The following is a 14206-nucleotide window of genomic DNA, read 5'->3' on the forward strand; positions in this document are numbered from 1 at the left end:
TATAAGATTCAGTCTGTATGATAGTTCTGTCAGGACTTTTTTATTTGGGGGAGGGGGGTCCAGTCGTGCAGGAGCTACTAATGGCCAGATATGCAAAGCATGTTGGGCCGGTGTGTCAAAATGCGCGCAATGCCCCGGAGAGACGCTCCTAGCTCTCCTTGGCCTGAAGACATGATTCATTCACCAGCTCTACTTTTACCACATAAGGCGGCACGAGCGGCCCCCACAGCGGGCGGGACCAAAGGAAAAGTTCCGGGGGGTTGTGATTACTCATGATTGGTTGCTCTGCTCTGTGACTGACAGGTCCCTCTCCCCGACTCTCCTCTAAGCTCGGTTGTTGACACTCTCCAAAACTCCGCAAGGCACCTACGGATAACGGAGACACCATTACAGCTCGCCCCAGGCCCTTCTGTCTCGTCAGCTGCTCCGTGCAAGCACGGAGAAACTACCCTGCCCTTGGCGCGGGATTGCCAGCGTGGATCACCTTTTTTTTGCGACTTCCTCGGTTTTGAACTTTTCTTGCTCCCGGCCTGCAAGCTCGTGAGCGATCTCCTTCGTCTTCTTCCTCTGTCCCGAGACGCGGAGAAATGGCAGAGAAGCGCAGGTCCCCGTGCGCGCTGAGCGTCAAGGCGCATGCATTCTCAGTAGAAGCGTTGATCGGCGCGGAAAAACGCCGCAGGACGAGCGGGGAGGAGGTCGTGTCCCCCGGCTTCGAGGACGAAACAGATGTGTCTGATGTAACCGGGAGTCCGGGACTACGGGCGGACAGAGGGTGTACCGGCGACCGGGGCAGTGAAGTTGAATGTGGAAGTGGCGGATCCCGTAAGTAATAATAATAATAATGATAATAATAATAATAATAATAATAATAATAATAATAATAATAATAATAATAATAATAATAGGTGTCTGACATGTCAGCATTATAAAATTATGACTTGACGCTCATACTCCATCATTATAGGATGCATTTGTTTAAGCTGGTTAATTACTGTGCAGCTGCTGCCCGCGCACATTTGTTATTCTGTTATTATATCAGAAGACCAAAATCCTGATCCTTGTTTATGTATTCATGAGCATTTTCCCCTTGCCTGCATAATAATTCATGTTCTCTTCTTCTCGTCACCGACTAGAATTCGGTCATAAGCATAAAAAAGATGACGTTTATAAAGTAAAACAATAATAGGCTTCCTTCGGGGCCGCACGGTGAGACTGTGATACATCACTGCTCTGGTCTAGTAAATATGAGCGGTGTGAGTGTGACTAATGTGAGAGGCTTTATGAGTTGTGTTGCAATCATAAACACGCCAATTAGCAGCGTATAAAGGCCGGGAAACTGCCACGGAAAGGATACTAAGAGGTCTGCAGACGAAATAAACCGACTGGCCCGGACAAATTAGGATTTAAACCCGCTGTAAGTTCACAATGCATTTGGCTGAGGAGTCTGTGTTAGTTTGCCTCGTTAGGCCCATGTCTAATGTCCATAAATTTCTACCACTTGGGGAGGCCTGTGCTGAATAGCACAAATAACAACAGCGGCGAGACGCATAAACACCGCTGTTAGTGCTTCCTCTGAACATATCCTCAGTATTAAAACAGGTTTCAACTCAAGCACTGGCGTGAAAATCGTTGAACATTTTTAAGGTCAGTACTGAGTGCGAGACGGTGTTTAAGCATGCAGATATTTCTACTTTCTCATAGTTTTCATTTTTTAAAGGCTATCTATCAATAGCGTGACATTAAATCGTAGAGACAGAAATAACTGCCAGAGGTTTAAAAATATTTACTTCGCTCTTGCTCTTCTGAAATAATTGTGTTGTAAATTAAAGTAAGGCTTTCAACGTATTTCCTTTGTTCTGCTAAGACGTTACCGTGTGACGTTACCGCGCTTTAACCCCGTTCAGATTTATTTTTCTTTTGTTTTAATGAGTCACACAACAAGAGTGAAATGCAACACCTCGTGAACAACGCTTGGCTTGTGATGGAATGTTACAATTAACACGTGCCAATCTCAATTCATCTCGGTGTAGCAGAGAGCGACGACGCGCTGCTGGAGAGCCCGCACCCAGCAGCTCTGTGCACGGCGCCGGTAACCGGGACCGGAGAGGAGACCCGCGTGGACCTGCAGGGATCAGACCTGTGGAAAAGGTTCCACGAGATTGGCACGGAGATGATCATCACCAAGGCCGGACGGTGAGACAGGGATTCGCGTGAATGCGTAACTTTATGGGTGACTGAAGAAAAGAAGAAATGAGAAACTCGAGGAGAGAAAAAAAATGTTAAAGATGAAAACAATATCAAACATATAAGAAGAAATACGACGCACGATTCGTAGAAATTAGATGAGCAAGGCAGTGAACCAGATGATAATTTGAAAAGTGAGCAAAATTGCTATTAAAATAATTATTTAGAGAGTTAATTTGTCTAACCAAGCCAAACAAAACTCTATTGCATTGATTCTTTAATTAAGCTATTATTAATGCATTTTTTGTGACCAGTTAAAAAATGACAGAGTGTTGCAAAAGAATGATTTTGGTTTTCCTGGCAGCCGGATGTTCCCCGCTATGCGTGTGAAGATTACGGGTTTGGATCCACATCAGCAGTATTACATCGCCATGGATATAATCCCCGTGGACAATAAACGATATAGGTAAGACCCACAAAAAGCTCCACCACAGGCCCGTGCACACTTACTCCAAAGCTCGTAAATCGTAAAGATGCTGCTTCTTAAACTTTGAGATCCTGCTGTCAGAATTTTTAAAAGCTATTTTTCAAATCTCGTAATGAAGGAAAAAGTAAAAACAGAATAGAGTGCCAGCGAATCTGAGTACACTGGGATATTTGAAACACCATTTTATTTTTGACTTGTCAAAGCAATCCCTGTCGAAATATAAAACAAAGTCACATGACACAAGTCCTGCGACATCACGTGAGGGACTGTGGTCGGCGCCAAAAAAACAAATTAAATGTGAACTAAAAGAACATATTCAGCTTTATTTTAACAAAAATGTGGACTTTTTGAGTTAATAATATGTAATAATGTCAATTATGGCATGTACACCATCTCATTAAATTTATAATTCTGTACAAAATATTTTAAAAAGTAATTTTTAAATAATGTTTACTTTTTGAAAAAATGAGGGCATAATCTTGGTGTTCATTTGCTGACTGAACTTTTCAGATAAAGAATGCGCTAAAAGGTAGATTAAGTGTGGCAGTGATGTAATTCGCTAATCCCACGTAAGTTTTAACCACAGATTTTTTTTGATTTGTGATGGGATGTCGAATTGAATTGTTTTAATCCTTAAAACGTTATATTCAAGTGTTTTGATGAATCACTGGGCACGATAATGAACTGGTTGGATATATTCAGTGCCAAAAGTTAAAGGATGAATTTATGCACTGATAAAAAACAAAACTCTAGAAAATACTTGTAAAAAATACATATTGTTTAAACATGTTGGATCAACGTAACACCTTTATCAATAGCAGGACTATGGAGCCCAAGGCAATTTGTTGACGTAATAATCTGTTAAACTATAATAACACATCAAAATAGGCTAATGCATAATGTTAAGCAAACATGCTGGATGTTAACAAAAACAATTGTTAACATGATTATTTTAAATGTGCTGTTAGGATTTAAAGGTCTCGCTAATACTAAGCAATAAAACACGTCATTCGTAAAATAGTTCAATAGTTTTGTGTCATCCAGCCCTGAAAAAACAAATTCATTTCCATTTTGTCCGGAAAAAAGCACAATATAAGGAATTTGGGCAAATCACACGACGCATTCCCAATGACAGAAAAGCGATTTCGAGGCGAAAAAAACGAATCGCGAAAAATGTCCCCAAAAGAATGAAAGCTGTACCCCACAGCGCTGTAGCTTAAAGATACACTCTCACACGCGTGTACTGTATAAATGGCAACAGCACAGCAATTTTCTTTAGCATGTAGTCCTGATTTAGACTCCATACACTGTGTTCTTGGTACAACCCAGGATTTTTCAATTGTGCAACCTCAGCTTTGCCTCCACAAATGGTGCTTGGCACCGGTGTTTTGTCACGGCGGTTTTGTCGTCCCTTTTGGAGAGGACCGTTTGGATACCTAACCTCTCCACCCTGGAAGGTCAAACCAGCAAAAGTCGTTACAAAGCAGAAGAAAACGGCGTGTTATTGCAGCGGTATCCGTGCAGCCAAGTCTTTGCGTGATATAAACCGCGTGGGTGTCATTTCAAAGGTTCAAAATTCAGTTTATAGGATACCACGTTTTAAAGTGAATGACATGCCGGATAGCACGTTACTGGTCCATCTGCCTATAGAACATATAACAAATGCATTATGTAAACTTTGGTGCGCATTGGCGCACTTCAGAACGTCCGGTGTCAAAGCGCCGTGGATCAAACAGAAGGAAAATACTGTTTGTTTAAAAAGAGCATTAATCCTGTAGTGGAGTCCAACCTGTGGCCTAGAGGGGAGAGTCCAGTCCTACCCTAAAGTCATAAAGAGTAAAATATGAACTTAGATTTTAGTGTTAAAGTTTTATGCTTTTATAAATTCACTCCCTTGTAAGAAAACATTTTATTCTTTATTACTGTATATTTATTCATCAGTTACTGAAGTATCGAGTCTACCTTTTGATTTGTAAATGATACGTTCATTCAGACAGAAACCGTGCTCACTCACTGTCTTGTGTGTGAATTGTGTAGGTACGTGTATCACAGCTCCAAGTGGATGGTAGCGGGGAATGCCGACTCCCCTGTGCCTCCCAGAGTATACATCCATCCGGACTCCCCGGCCTCAGGAGAGACGTGGATGCGTCAGGTGATCAGCTTCGACAAACTCAAACTGACCAACAACGAGCTGGATGACCAAGGACATGTATGTAGCAGCACATCACACTTGTGTGACACATTTGTAATGTGGCTCTGTTGTATGAAATGATTTACTACTATTGTAGCAAATAATATGACTGCATATTATTTACAATCAAAACATTCAATTTCACAATGAGCTATTATATAAAATGTAAATTTCTAATCTAATATTAAAAAGTCTCATCTCATATGAAATAGTAAAAGTCTCATAGTTTCCTAGTCTGAGTTGAACATGACTTAATGTTCTGTGCATTTTCATGTTTTATTTAATTTTCTTTCTTTATTTTTACAGTGTAGGTCTGTAGAGCTTGTGCACCCACAAGCACATGTACATTTTCCCCAGCCATGCTTTATGAAACACATAAAATAGCAGTTACATAATCCAAGCCTCAATCAATGTGTTTCCCTCCCCCGGTTCAGATCATTCTGCACTCCATGCACAAATACCAGCCGCGGGTCCATGTAATCCGTAAGGAGTGTGGAGAAGAGTTATCCCCAGTGAGGACCATCCCCGCAGGGGAAGGCACACGCACCTTTTCGTTCCCGGAGACCGTGTTTACCACTGTCACGGCGTATCAGAACCAACAGGTAGCTCAGCTGAACTCCTAGAGACCCATAAACTAAATATAACAAAATACTCACAGTCGCCAAGAAAGTCACATTTCCAGTGTGTGCTGCTACAATGTGCTGTGAATTTGAAAACACATGATGTAATTTTGGATGTTGTGGTTGTGAAGTAGATGTTAGAAGTTTAATATACGTTCGTGCAGCTCATCATGCAGTGTAAAGATAAGCTATTTTAATTCCTAGTAAGTAAGTAAGTAAAATGTATTTATATGGCACTTTTTAAGCCGATAGTCTATTTAAAGTGCTTTACAGAGATATTAAAAAAACATCACACATGTTCTATGTTTTGCATTTAAAGGCAGATTCATCTCTGTCAGCAGGCGTGTATGTCTATGCATGTACATGCTCTACAAAATAAACAGAATAAAGTCCTCTGGAAACTCCTCTGCAGGCTGTTAAAGCAGTTTACCAAATAAAGGCTTATGTGACGGGCTGTTAAGAAATAATAGTGATATTCGCTTACGTTGTCACACATAGCTTAAGATTGTTATATTTTCTGTTTTCAGTGAGGAAAGCTGCAGCTTTTCTGTGTTTTTGCACATGTTTGCTCCATGTGAGCTTTGAAGTAGGACGTTAGCTGAGGTTTGCTGGCCTGCAGTGCATGATGGCTGAAGTCAGAACATGGTGGTGATGTCTATAAAAGTCCTTTTGGATGAGGGTCACAGAGCTGGGCCTTAAACACCACCCACAGTCTGAACAGGCTCAGACATTAACTCCATGCATGTATGCATGCATGAACCCACACAAAGTCACATAAATGTGCAAAGAAACATACAAGTACGCATGCTCACAAATGAATTTATTTATAGACCTGATTGAAAGATTTCCGAGAAAGAAAACATTTTGGCTGGAACTGGTATTATATAGCGTAGTGCGTTATCTTTGATTTCATAATAACAACGTTTCAGGAAATAATTAGAGTCTTATTTTGCTTTTTCAGATTACAAGGCTGAAAATTGACAGAAACCCATTTGCCAAAGGCTTCAGAGACTCTGGCAGAAACCGGTGAGTTCATTTTAACCGCAGAGATTTGCACATTATCTGGTGCATTAGGGGTAGTGAGCGATGCATGACTGCTTCATATTTTGGCTTGCATGTGGTTTTTGTCACTGCTATTTTAGTCTGATTTTATGGGGAGTAAAGCTATGTATTTATTTATTTATTTTTTTCCTAATGGAAAATGTGCTACAGCCTCCCATTAAATTTTGTCCTGAAGGGCAAAAAAAAAGGAAAAAGAAATGGACTAAGCTGAAAAAAGACGTGGCACGTAGCTATGGTTAGAGTGGTGATTCGTTTTTGTTCAAATGTGCTAACTTTAAAGGCAAATTAATTCCTGCAATTGCACTGTTACAGGCACATGCTGTAACTTTGTCTGCGAGCCTAAATGGAGCGTCAGATTCCAGCCAGCCTCGGGAACATAAACATCAACAGCAAAATAATAAAAGTCAAGAGTGTCCCGAAGAAAATCTGTATAAACACATTTCTAAACATATATAAACACAGCATTAAAACAACACAGCAGTAAAACTCTAGCAGTCTCCAAACAGCCACTCCCCTGAGGCCTCGTAGAAATCATTAGAGAGGAGAGCCGGAGGAAGGGAAGCAGAGGGAATGTGCGAGAGGGAGGAAGGTAGAGAACGGCAAACTGGATAACCCAGGCACCTTGACAGCTGACCCTATAAAAGTTAAACTCAGGAAGGCTGAAAAAAAAACCCTCCTCTTAAATATTACAGGAAGAGTTAAGCAGTTTGCTAAATAAACTTCTGCTCTGATAGGCTGCTTTGGAGCACACAGAACCGCTCCGGGCAGCTTGTCTAAATTATCACCGTGGCTACAACCCCGCGGGGGGGAAGACTTTTATCCTCACGCTAACGAGGGGTAACAGAGCACTCGCATTACCCACCCGCCACAGCAACCCTCCGCCCCACCTAGAGGAGCATGGAGGCTCAGATTTGGGGTGGGGGCGGAGGAGGAAGAAGGAGAGTCCCACCTCATAAATCGTTGCTGCGGCTTCCTGCTCCTTCGTCCTGATTCGCCCGTAAAAGCCGTGTGAAAGCAATTACACACAAGCACCCAACCAGCAGCAGCCAATCGAAGCCTGGCGTTTATGCCCCTCATTACCTGCGGTCTCCATGGAGATGGCAAGGAGGGCCCCACAGGCGACTAAGATGGCCGCCAGGTGGTTGGGCGAAATGCACGATTTAGTGAGGCGTGCTGAGTTAGAGCGAGAAAGAGAGGTTCCCACTGCATCAGACATTAGAAGGTTGGGAGAGCTCACGGTGAAGTGTTAATGTGTGCATTTGTGTGTGTTTGCAGGATGGGTTTGGAGGCTTTGGTTGAGTCTTATGCATTCTGGCGTCCATCCCTGCGAACACTCACATTTGAGGACATCCCTGGCATGACCAAGCAAGGTAAAGTTCAACAACAGGAAGCTTCTGGATGGTGAACATAAGATATCCAACCTAAAGACAAAATCTTTGTTTGTGATGGGCGTCCTTATCCACACCATGAAAGTGTTTATCAGTCACTCACAGAGTACTGGTTGGTCATAACTACAGGTTGCCATGGCTGTAAACATTTATCCTGCTCTTATTTTGTAGGAGTCCCAGGAACTCATGCAGCAGTTGGAGCATCGCCTCACCTGCTCTCCACATCCCCGTGCTCATCTCCTTTCCAAGTTTGCCCTCTCAGCCCACCGGACTACACCTGTAGCCGGCCGGCACACCCCCTCCACCGTTACAGTAACGCCCCAGAGCCATTCCCCCCACCCAGAGGTCCATCTGCGTATGAAGCCGAAGGATTCTGCTCCCTGCCTCTCCCTGCCTCTCAGCTCGGCTATCTCTCCAACCCCACCTCACAGGGCTATGCCGGCCTTCGCCTCCACACGCCGCCCTACAGCCTGTATGGTTACACATTTCCCTCTTCGCCGCGCCTCGCTGCCAGTCCTGATAAAATGGCCGCCACAGCCAATCATCAGAGTGCCTTCCTTGGCTCGTCGCCCAGTGGGACTTTAACGGACAGTCTGGGTGTGCTCGGCGGAGGACAGCAAGGCTTCTTGTTCGATTCTCGGACTTTGGGACTGGCAGGGAGCCAGTCGGGAGGCGGGGCCTCGCAGGTCACTGCTCACATGGGCTGACTTTGACTCTGGGTTGTCACAAACACACAGTGACACCCTGGATTGGGTGTGTGCTGCTTTTGTTCCCGAACACTCTCTGAGTTAACGATCAAGCATCACGCTGAAGACAGAAAGAAGTGACAGAGCAGGCTTTTTTTGCCTCTGTGAATATATGAGCTTGTTAAAGCTTTACCTGAAGGAAATAATTTTTACTTTTGTTTTCACGCACGATTTCTATGACATGTCTGTGGACCTGCAGTGGTCACTAAAGAAGCAGCAGTGGTGGTTAAGGAGTCCAGACGAATGAACACACTGACTGAATTTGGACTGGGCTCAGACCGTTGTGGCCCAGAGAATCAAAGCAAGCACTTCATCCTCTGCCCTGAAACAGTAACTATGATACTCATACAGTGCTGCCTTTGTCTCTATCATTGCCTACAGTGGGTGGGACTACTAAACACCATCAAAGTTTTTCTCATTACATGCACGATTGTTCCTTCGATCACTATGCACTAATGGCAGGGCCTGTTCACCACTCAAAAACACTTTTTACACACAACACTCGGGGTCGGACGTATAATTACTTAATGACGTCATAGCCACAACAGACCATAGGAGTTCTCCTGGTGGCAGTCGTGGTCTAATGGTAAAACTGTAGAGAGGAGTGGATAATGAAAAGATTTAAGGCTTAAATGTATTTTTTCATGTCTGACAGAGAAGCAACAGTACATGACTCTGTATATATAAGGGGGGAGGTGGGCGGGAGGAGATTTCTGTATATAAAGGGCCGTGCAACCCTTCGCACTTAAAAACCCCGATGCACCTGCTTCTGCTCTTAAGACTGGGTCAGGTATGGGACACCCTACCCTGAACTTGACTGAAAAGCTTTTCTTTGCAAATGCGCTATAACAACAAGCCCTTTGGCCTGAGGACATTAACATGTTCTGTGACCTTTTTGAGCCAAATAAAATATATGTATACGTGTCACGATGTTTGAATGTAATCAATAACTTACTAATTTAACTGATTTCACGTGGTTTTGTAATGAAATTCAATGCATGTTCGTGTGGGCACGACAATTTCTTTACACTTTTTTTTAAATCAAAGCAATCACAATACAATATTTCCTCAAGAAAATACGCCTAGTTGTATTTGAGTATAACTGCAGGTGTGTGTGTGTGTGTGTGTGTGTGTGTGTGTGTGTGTGTGTGTGTGTGTGTGTGTGTGTGTGTGTGTGTGTGTGTGTGTGAGACAAAGTAGCCGTTTTTTTCACAGAAAAATGAAAAACATCCCAGAACAAAAGAGAGAAAGCGCAACTCTCAAACACCATCGTCACGATCACCACTCATTTCAACTCCAAGTCTGCAGAAGTGACGAGTCTTACGACAGAGGGTGTGCTATGAATGTGGATGTGGGTGTAAGGATGTGGATATGTGTGTCCCTGTGCACACTTGCGTGTGCGTGCATGTGCGTGTGGTGGTGGTGGTGGTGGGGGGGGGGGGGGGGGGGCAACAGGTGGTTGAGTTGTCAGCGAGTGTGTGACCTCACAGTCTCAAAGTTCATGTGGATCCCAGAGAATTGACACCCCCATCCTCTCCCACACACACACATATATGCACACACAAAGTTATGTGTGTATGAAAGCACAAGCCAAAATTTTGAGTCTTTATGTACTCTAACACCCGGAAAAGTAGAGTTCCCAAGAAAGCCAGATAAAGCAGGGTTTCTTGTGAGAAGACAACTACATCTACAGCTATCTTAAGCTCATCTTAATACTGAGAGGCTCTGTCCACACTAAAGCTACACAAACATCAGAAACTGTAGCAGCTGCCCCAAAATGGGAAACTTGCATCGTGAGCCGTGTGTCTTTAAGACATAACTACACAATGAAATTATTTGCACTGGCTCCTAGAATAGAGAGCAAACACACAGACAGGAAACACTGATCAATGGAGGAGGGAGAAACATTCAGAATGCAGTCAAGGTACAATATAAATTTGGTGGTATTTGTAACTACAAAGTCCAATAATGTATTACATACTGTCTGAGCTCGCAGCAAATCACAGTAACAATCATGTGGCCAACAACTACAACAGCCTCTTTAGTAGCTAGCTGTGATAGATAGAAGGTAATCTGCCCATTTAAAACTGATTTACTCGGCCCCATTTCTCCCCTTTCAAAGTTTGCTGACTCCCTCTTGATGTTGCCCATTTCCTCCTCAGCTCCTCATCAGTTGTCTCCTGTCACTCTGAAGGTGAGAGGTGCTGACGAGAGGAGCACATGTGAAGGGAGAGCAAGAGGATGGCGGGGGGGGGGGGAGCTTATTTTAGAACTCAGGAATGATTGGCTTGTTGTGTCTGAGCGGCAGGAGCTGGAACTCTGCCTGTTATATTCGCACCGCACACAGATATTTAAACACAATGCTGCCTAAACCTCCTTCTTTCGGAAAACTTTGATAGCTTTAGTAGACTTCTGATCTCAGGTGCAATGGCAAAATACATTTAAAGCTAAAATACACCGAATCACAGAGGCACACTTCAGCCTGGCGTCAGTGCTCCAGTGATTCTCAGCTGAGGTGGGGACATTAACACTTGTGTAAGACCAGGTGCCGACGTGACAGATCTTTGATGCTATCTGCCTGAGGGAAGAGAACAGGAGGGGAGGACAGAGGAGGATGAAGGGAACAGTGTGTTTGTGTGTTTAAGACCTGTATGTGTCTCTTTAGCATGAGACTTTCAGGGAATCCTGATATAAATCTATTCAAAGTCTAATCAGAAATTAAACATGCACAAAAAAACAAATATGCTCCATGAGATTCACTGTTATTACAAAGTAGCATTTCCCAAATGGTAGTCAGGTGCTCTGAGTAACATGTCAGTGGATCTCATGGCAATGGTAGAAAGGCCAGTAGGTCACATCTGGTGACGAAGAACACTGTCAGCACAGTGTAGGAGTATCCACACATCAAACAGACTGATGCTGAGACAAGAGGACCAAGACAGGATCTAAAGAAGATTACATCTGTAACACCATCACAGGAGGAAATATTTTACTCCGATCTCATCGTCCCAGATCCTGCATTCTTAGCATATTTCATGCTATGACCATGACTTACAATGTCCTGAACACAGAGGTGCCAATATAAAAAAAACAAAAACAAACAAACACAACGAAATAGGCCAAAGGAAAAATGCAGGATTGGTCCCTTGACGACCATGAATACCTGTACACCTTGTCAGCTAAAACCAAAAGTTTGTTTAAACTAAAGCGCAATGAAATCTATAACCACAGCTTATCTTTCCTCACATGTTTATTCGGCACACGTCGTAACCAAATGTGCTGGAAATCACTCGAAAACTTCTCACAGTCAGTGTCACCAATCAAAATTCAGAAAAATCTAAAAAACTAAAAATATAATATTTGCCACATTTTTATTATTTAAATGTTTTTAAAAGGGTAAATGTAACAAAAATTTGTAAAGAATTACAACTTGATAAGTGGATTTCAATTTCAATTACTGACTTAAAAAAAAAATTAAGAGTTACACAAACGGTGTTCATGAGAAAAACAAAAATTTGCCTCATTTGTAATTTACAAATAGATCAGATAACTTCCAGCTGAGTCTCAAATGCATGATTATATCTACAATATGAGGTAGATGAGGACTGAGTCACATTTAACTCTATGTACATGAGACTTATTGGGCTGGGATTTTGATGCATTTTACAATTAAAATGCATCAGTTTACAATGAACAATTATGACCTTTAATTTGTAACCATTTTTTACTACATCCATCATTTTCATTCAGTTTTTGCTTAAAATGTTATTGTGCTGACAATGTAGCGTTCTCAAAGTATCACAAAAAGTATCAAGTAAGTATCAAGTAAGTATTCAACTATCAAGTGTGACACACTTGGCATCGCAGGGTTAATAAAAATCACTATTTATCTTCTTTACTTGCAATATCTGTTATTATTTGAGTACACTACTTTGTCTTCCTGTTAACATTAACTACACATAAATATACACTAGCACTGCTGCCAAAGCAGCTCACCATGACAATGAGTAATGAGAGACATCAGGCTTCTTTCTAAAGGCTGTGCGTTCATGCCAGCTCAGGCAAATGCAACTTGGATGAGAGAGTAGAAAAAGAGCTGATGCTGGATGGAAAGATTAGTGCTGTATGTTGTTGTGATGATACTAAACAGGTAAACTGGCTGTCAACCATTTCATTTGATGCACTACTGCAGATCAAAATATATTTACATACACTTTCTGTGACTGCACTAAAGCAACTATTTGCTGTGATGAACCCAACACAGATTTAATACTCCCTTCAAATAGTCTCTTTGCAACCCACTGCACTGAGGTACAATTGGATCACTCCTTACATGACTCATTCTGACCCCACTGGAAATCCTGACTTGTGATTGAAGCTTGACACAACTTTCATGTGAAGCATTGTTACTGGTTATAAGAGCTGGGTCCCACACAGTCCAGAGACCAAACAAAAAGTGTTTATGGTCATCGACATATTTGACTTTGTCCTCTGTATGATTAATAATGAGTTCTGACACCTCAGTATATATCAATGGCTTGATGACCATTAGAACAGGTTTTTGTAAGGGTAGCTGCAGAGGCAGAGACCACCCTCACTAACTTCTGATGCAAACACAGATATTTTTTTCTATAAGCAGACCTGAAATATGTTGGAAACCACTCAGGTCAGAAAAAAGCATCACAGGTTACTCCTAGTAGGCTTTCAAGGAGAAAGGGTTAAAGTTCCAGTAACATTCTACATTTGGGGCATCTGAGGGAAGATTTCCAGAAACTCTGGAAGCTAATATAACACTAACATTATTGTCATCTGCGACCTGCTTTAACAGATTTAGCTCCCAGTGCTTTTGTTCTGCTCCCTAAACGCCCTTAGGTTGTTGTTTCTATCATGTAGAAGAACAAAACCTACAGACGTCTGCATTTGAAGGGTCGAGTCCTGCATGGGACCACGTTTTTGCACTCTCCTTTTACTATTATTTTTGTCCTCACCTCCTCTGTTAGTGTTAGATACATGCAAAAGTATTTGCTTAGGTTTAAGGGGGAAAGAAAAACTCATGGTTTGGGTTCAAACAGACTATTTCACGATGTTAAACACAAGTTTAAAGGCAAACTTCTTCCATCTGCAGCAAGTTTCTCCTGTGTTACCCAGTTATGTGTCCTTAGTTACCATGGATACACGTCCCACAGTAGTGATGACAGTTCACTTCTGTCTGCAGTGCAATTAAAATGCATTTTACATGTCACAGATCACCAGTACCCTTCAAAATCAAACACGTACTTTGGTGCAAGGACAAGTTCACTTGGGATCTTGAACCAGCTGAGAAAGAGTAAAAGGTGTTTTTATTTTATGTATCTTTTAACATGTTGGATAAAGTAAGTGGCTTCTATTAAATATGAACAATAGCATTTAAGAAAACGAGAATAATTCTATTAAGTAGGGAAAACTGCAATGCCTTAAAAATGTTTTCCATGTACGGTTTAATGTTTGTGGTATCAGTGAGCAAACCCGTTTACCATATTTCTCCTCTA

At 42.2% G+C, this 14206-nt stretch overlaps 1 protein-coding gene across 2 annotated transcripts; it reads left to right on the top strand.

Moving 5' to 3' along the window:
- The first annotated feature begins 230 nt into the window (after nt 1–230).
- Nucleotides 231–9755, top strand: tbx18 (T-box transcription factor 18). Of its 2 annotated transcripts, none has more exons than XM_026143332.2 (8): nt 231–822; nt 2034–2193; nt 2549–2650; nt 4709–4880; nt 5297–5464; nt 6444–6508; nt 7820–7914; nt 8104–9755. In XM_026143332.2, exons 1-8 carry the CDS (start codon nt 588–590, stop codon nt 8637–8639), a joined length of 1533 nt encoding a protein of 510 aa, XP_025999117.1. In that variant the 5' UTR covers nt 231–587; the 3' UTR covers nt 8640–9755. The 2 variants fall into 2 exon arrangements, with proteins under 2 accessions (XP_025999117.1, XP_025999116.1); XM_026143331.2 differs by having other exon boundaries at nt 233–822; nt 2031–2193.
- Nucleotides 9756–14206: the final 4451 nt, after the last annotated feature.

This window comes from Astatotilapia calliptera, chromosome 15 (genome assembly GCF_964374335.1).
Source record: "Astatotilapia calliptera chromosome 15, fAstCal68.1, whole genome shotgun sequence".
Classification (NCBI taxonomy): Eukaryota; Metazoa; Chordata; class Actinopteri; order Cichliformes; family Cichlidae; genus Astatotilapia; species Astatotilapia calliptera.

What these genes read in the sequence shown, in the direction of transcription:
- tbx18 (XM_026143331.2), top strand. Translation starts at nt 588, where the DNA reads ATGGCAGAGAAGCGCAGGTCCCCGTGCGCGCTGAGCGTCAAGGCGCAT. An exon ending in CGGCGTATCAGAACCAACAG is followed by an intron (nt 5,465 to 6,443) that starts GTAGCTCAGCTG and finishes TTGCTTTTTCAG; the next exon opens with ATTACAAGGCTGAAAATTGA. An exon ending in AGAGACTCTGGCAGAAACCG is followed by an intron (nt 6,509 to 7,819) that starts GTGAGTTCATTT and finishes GTGTGTTTGCAG; the next exon opens with GATGGGTTTGGAGGCTTTGG.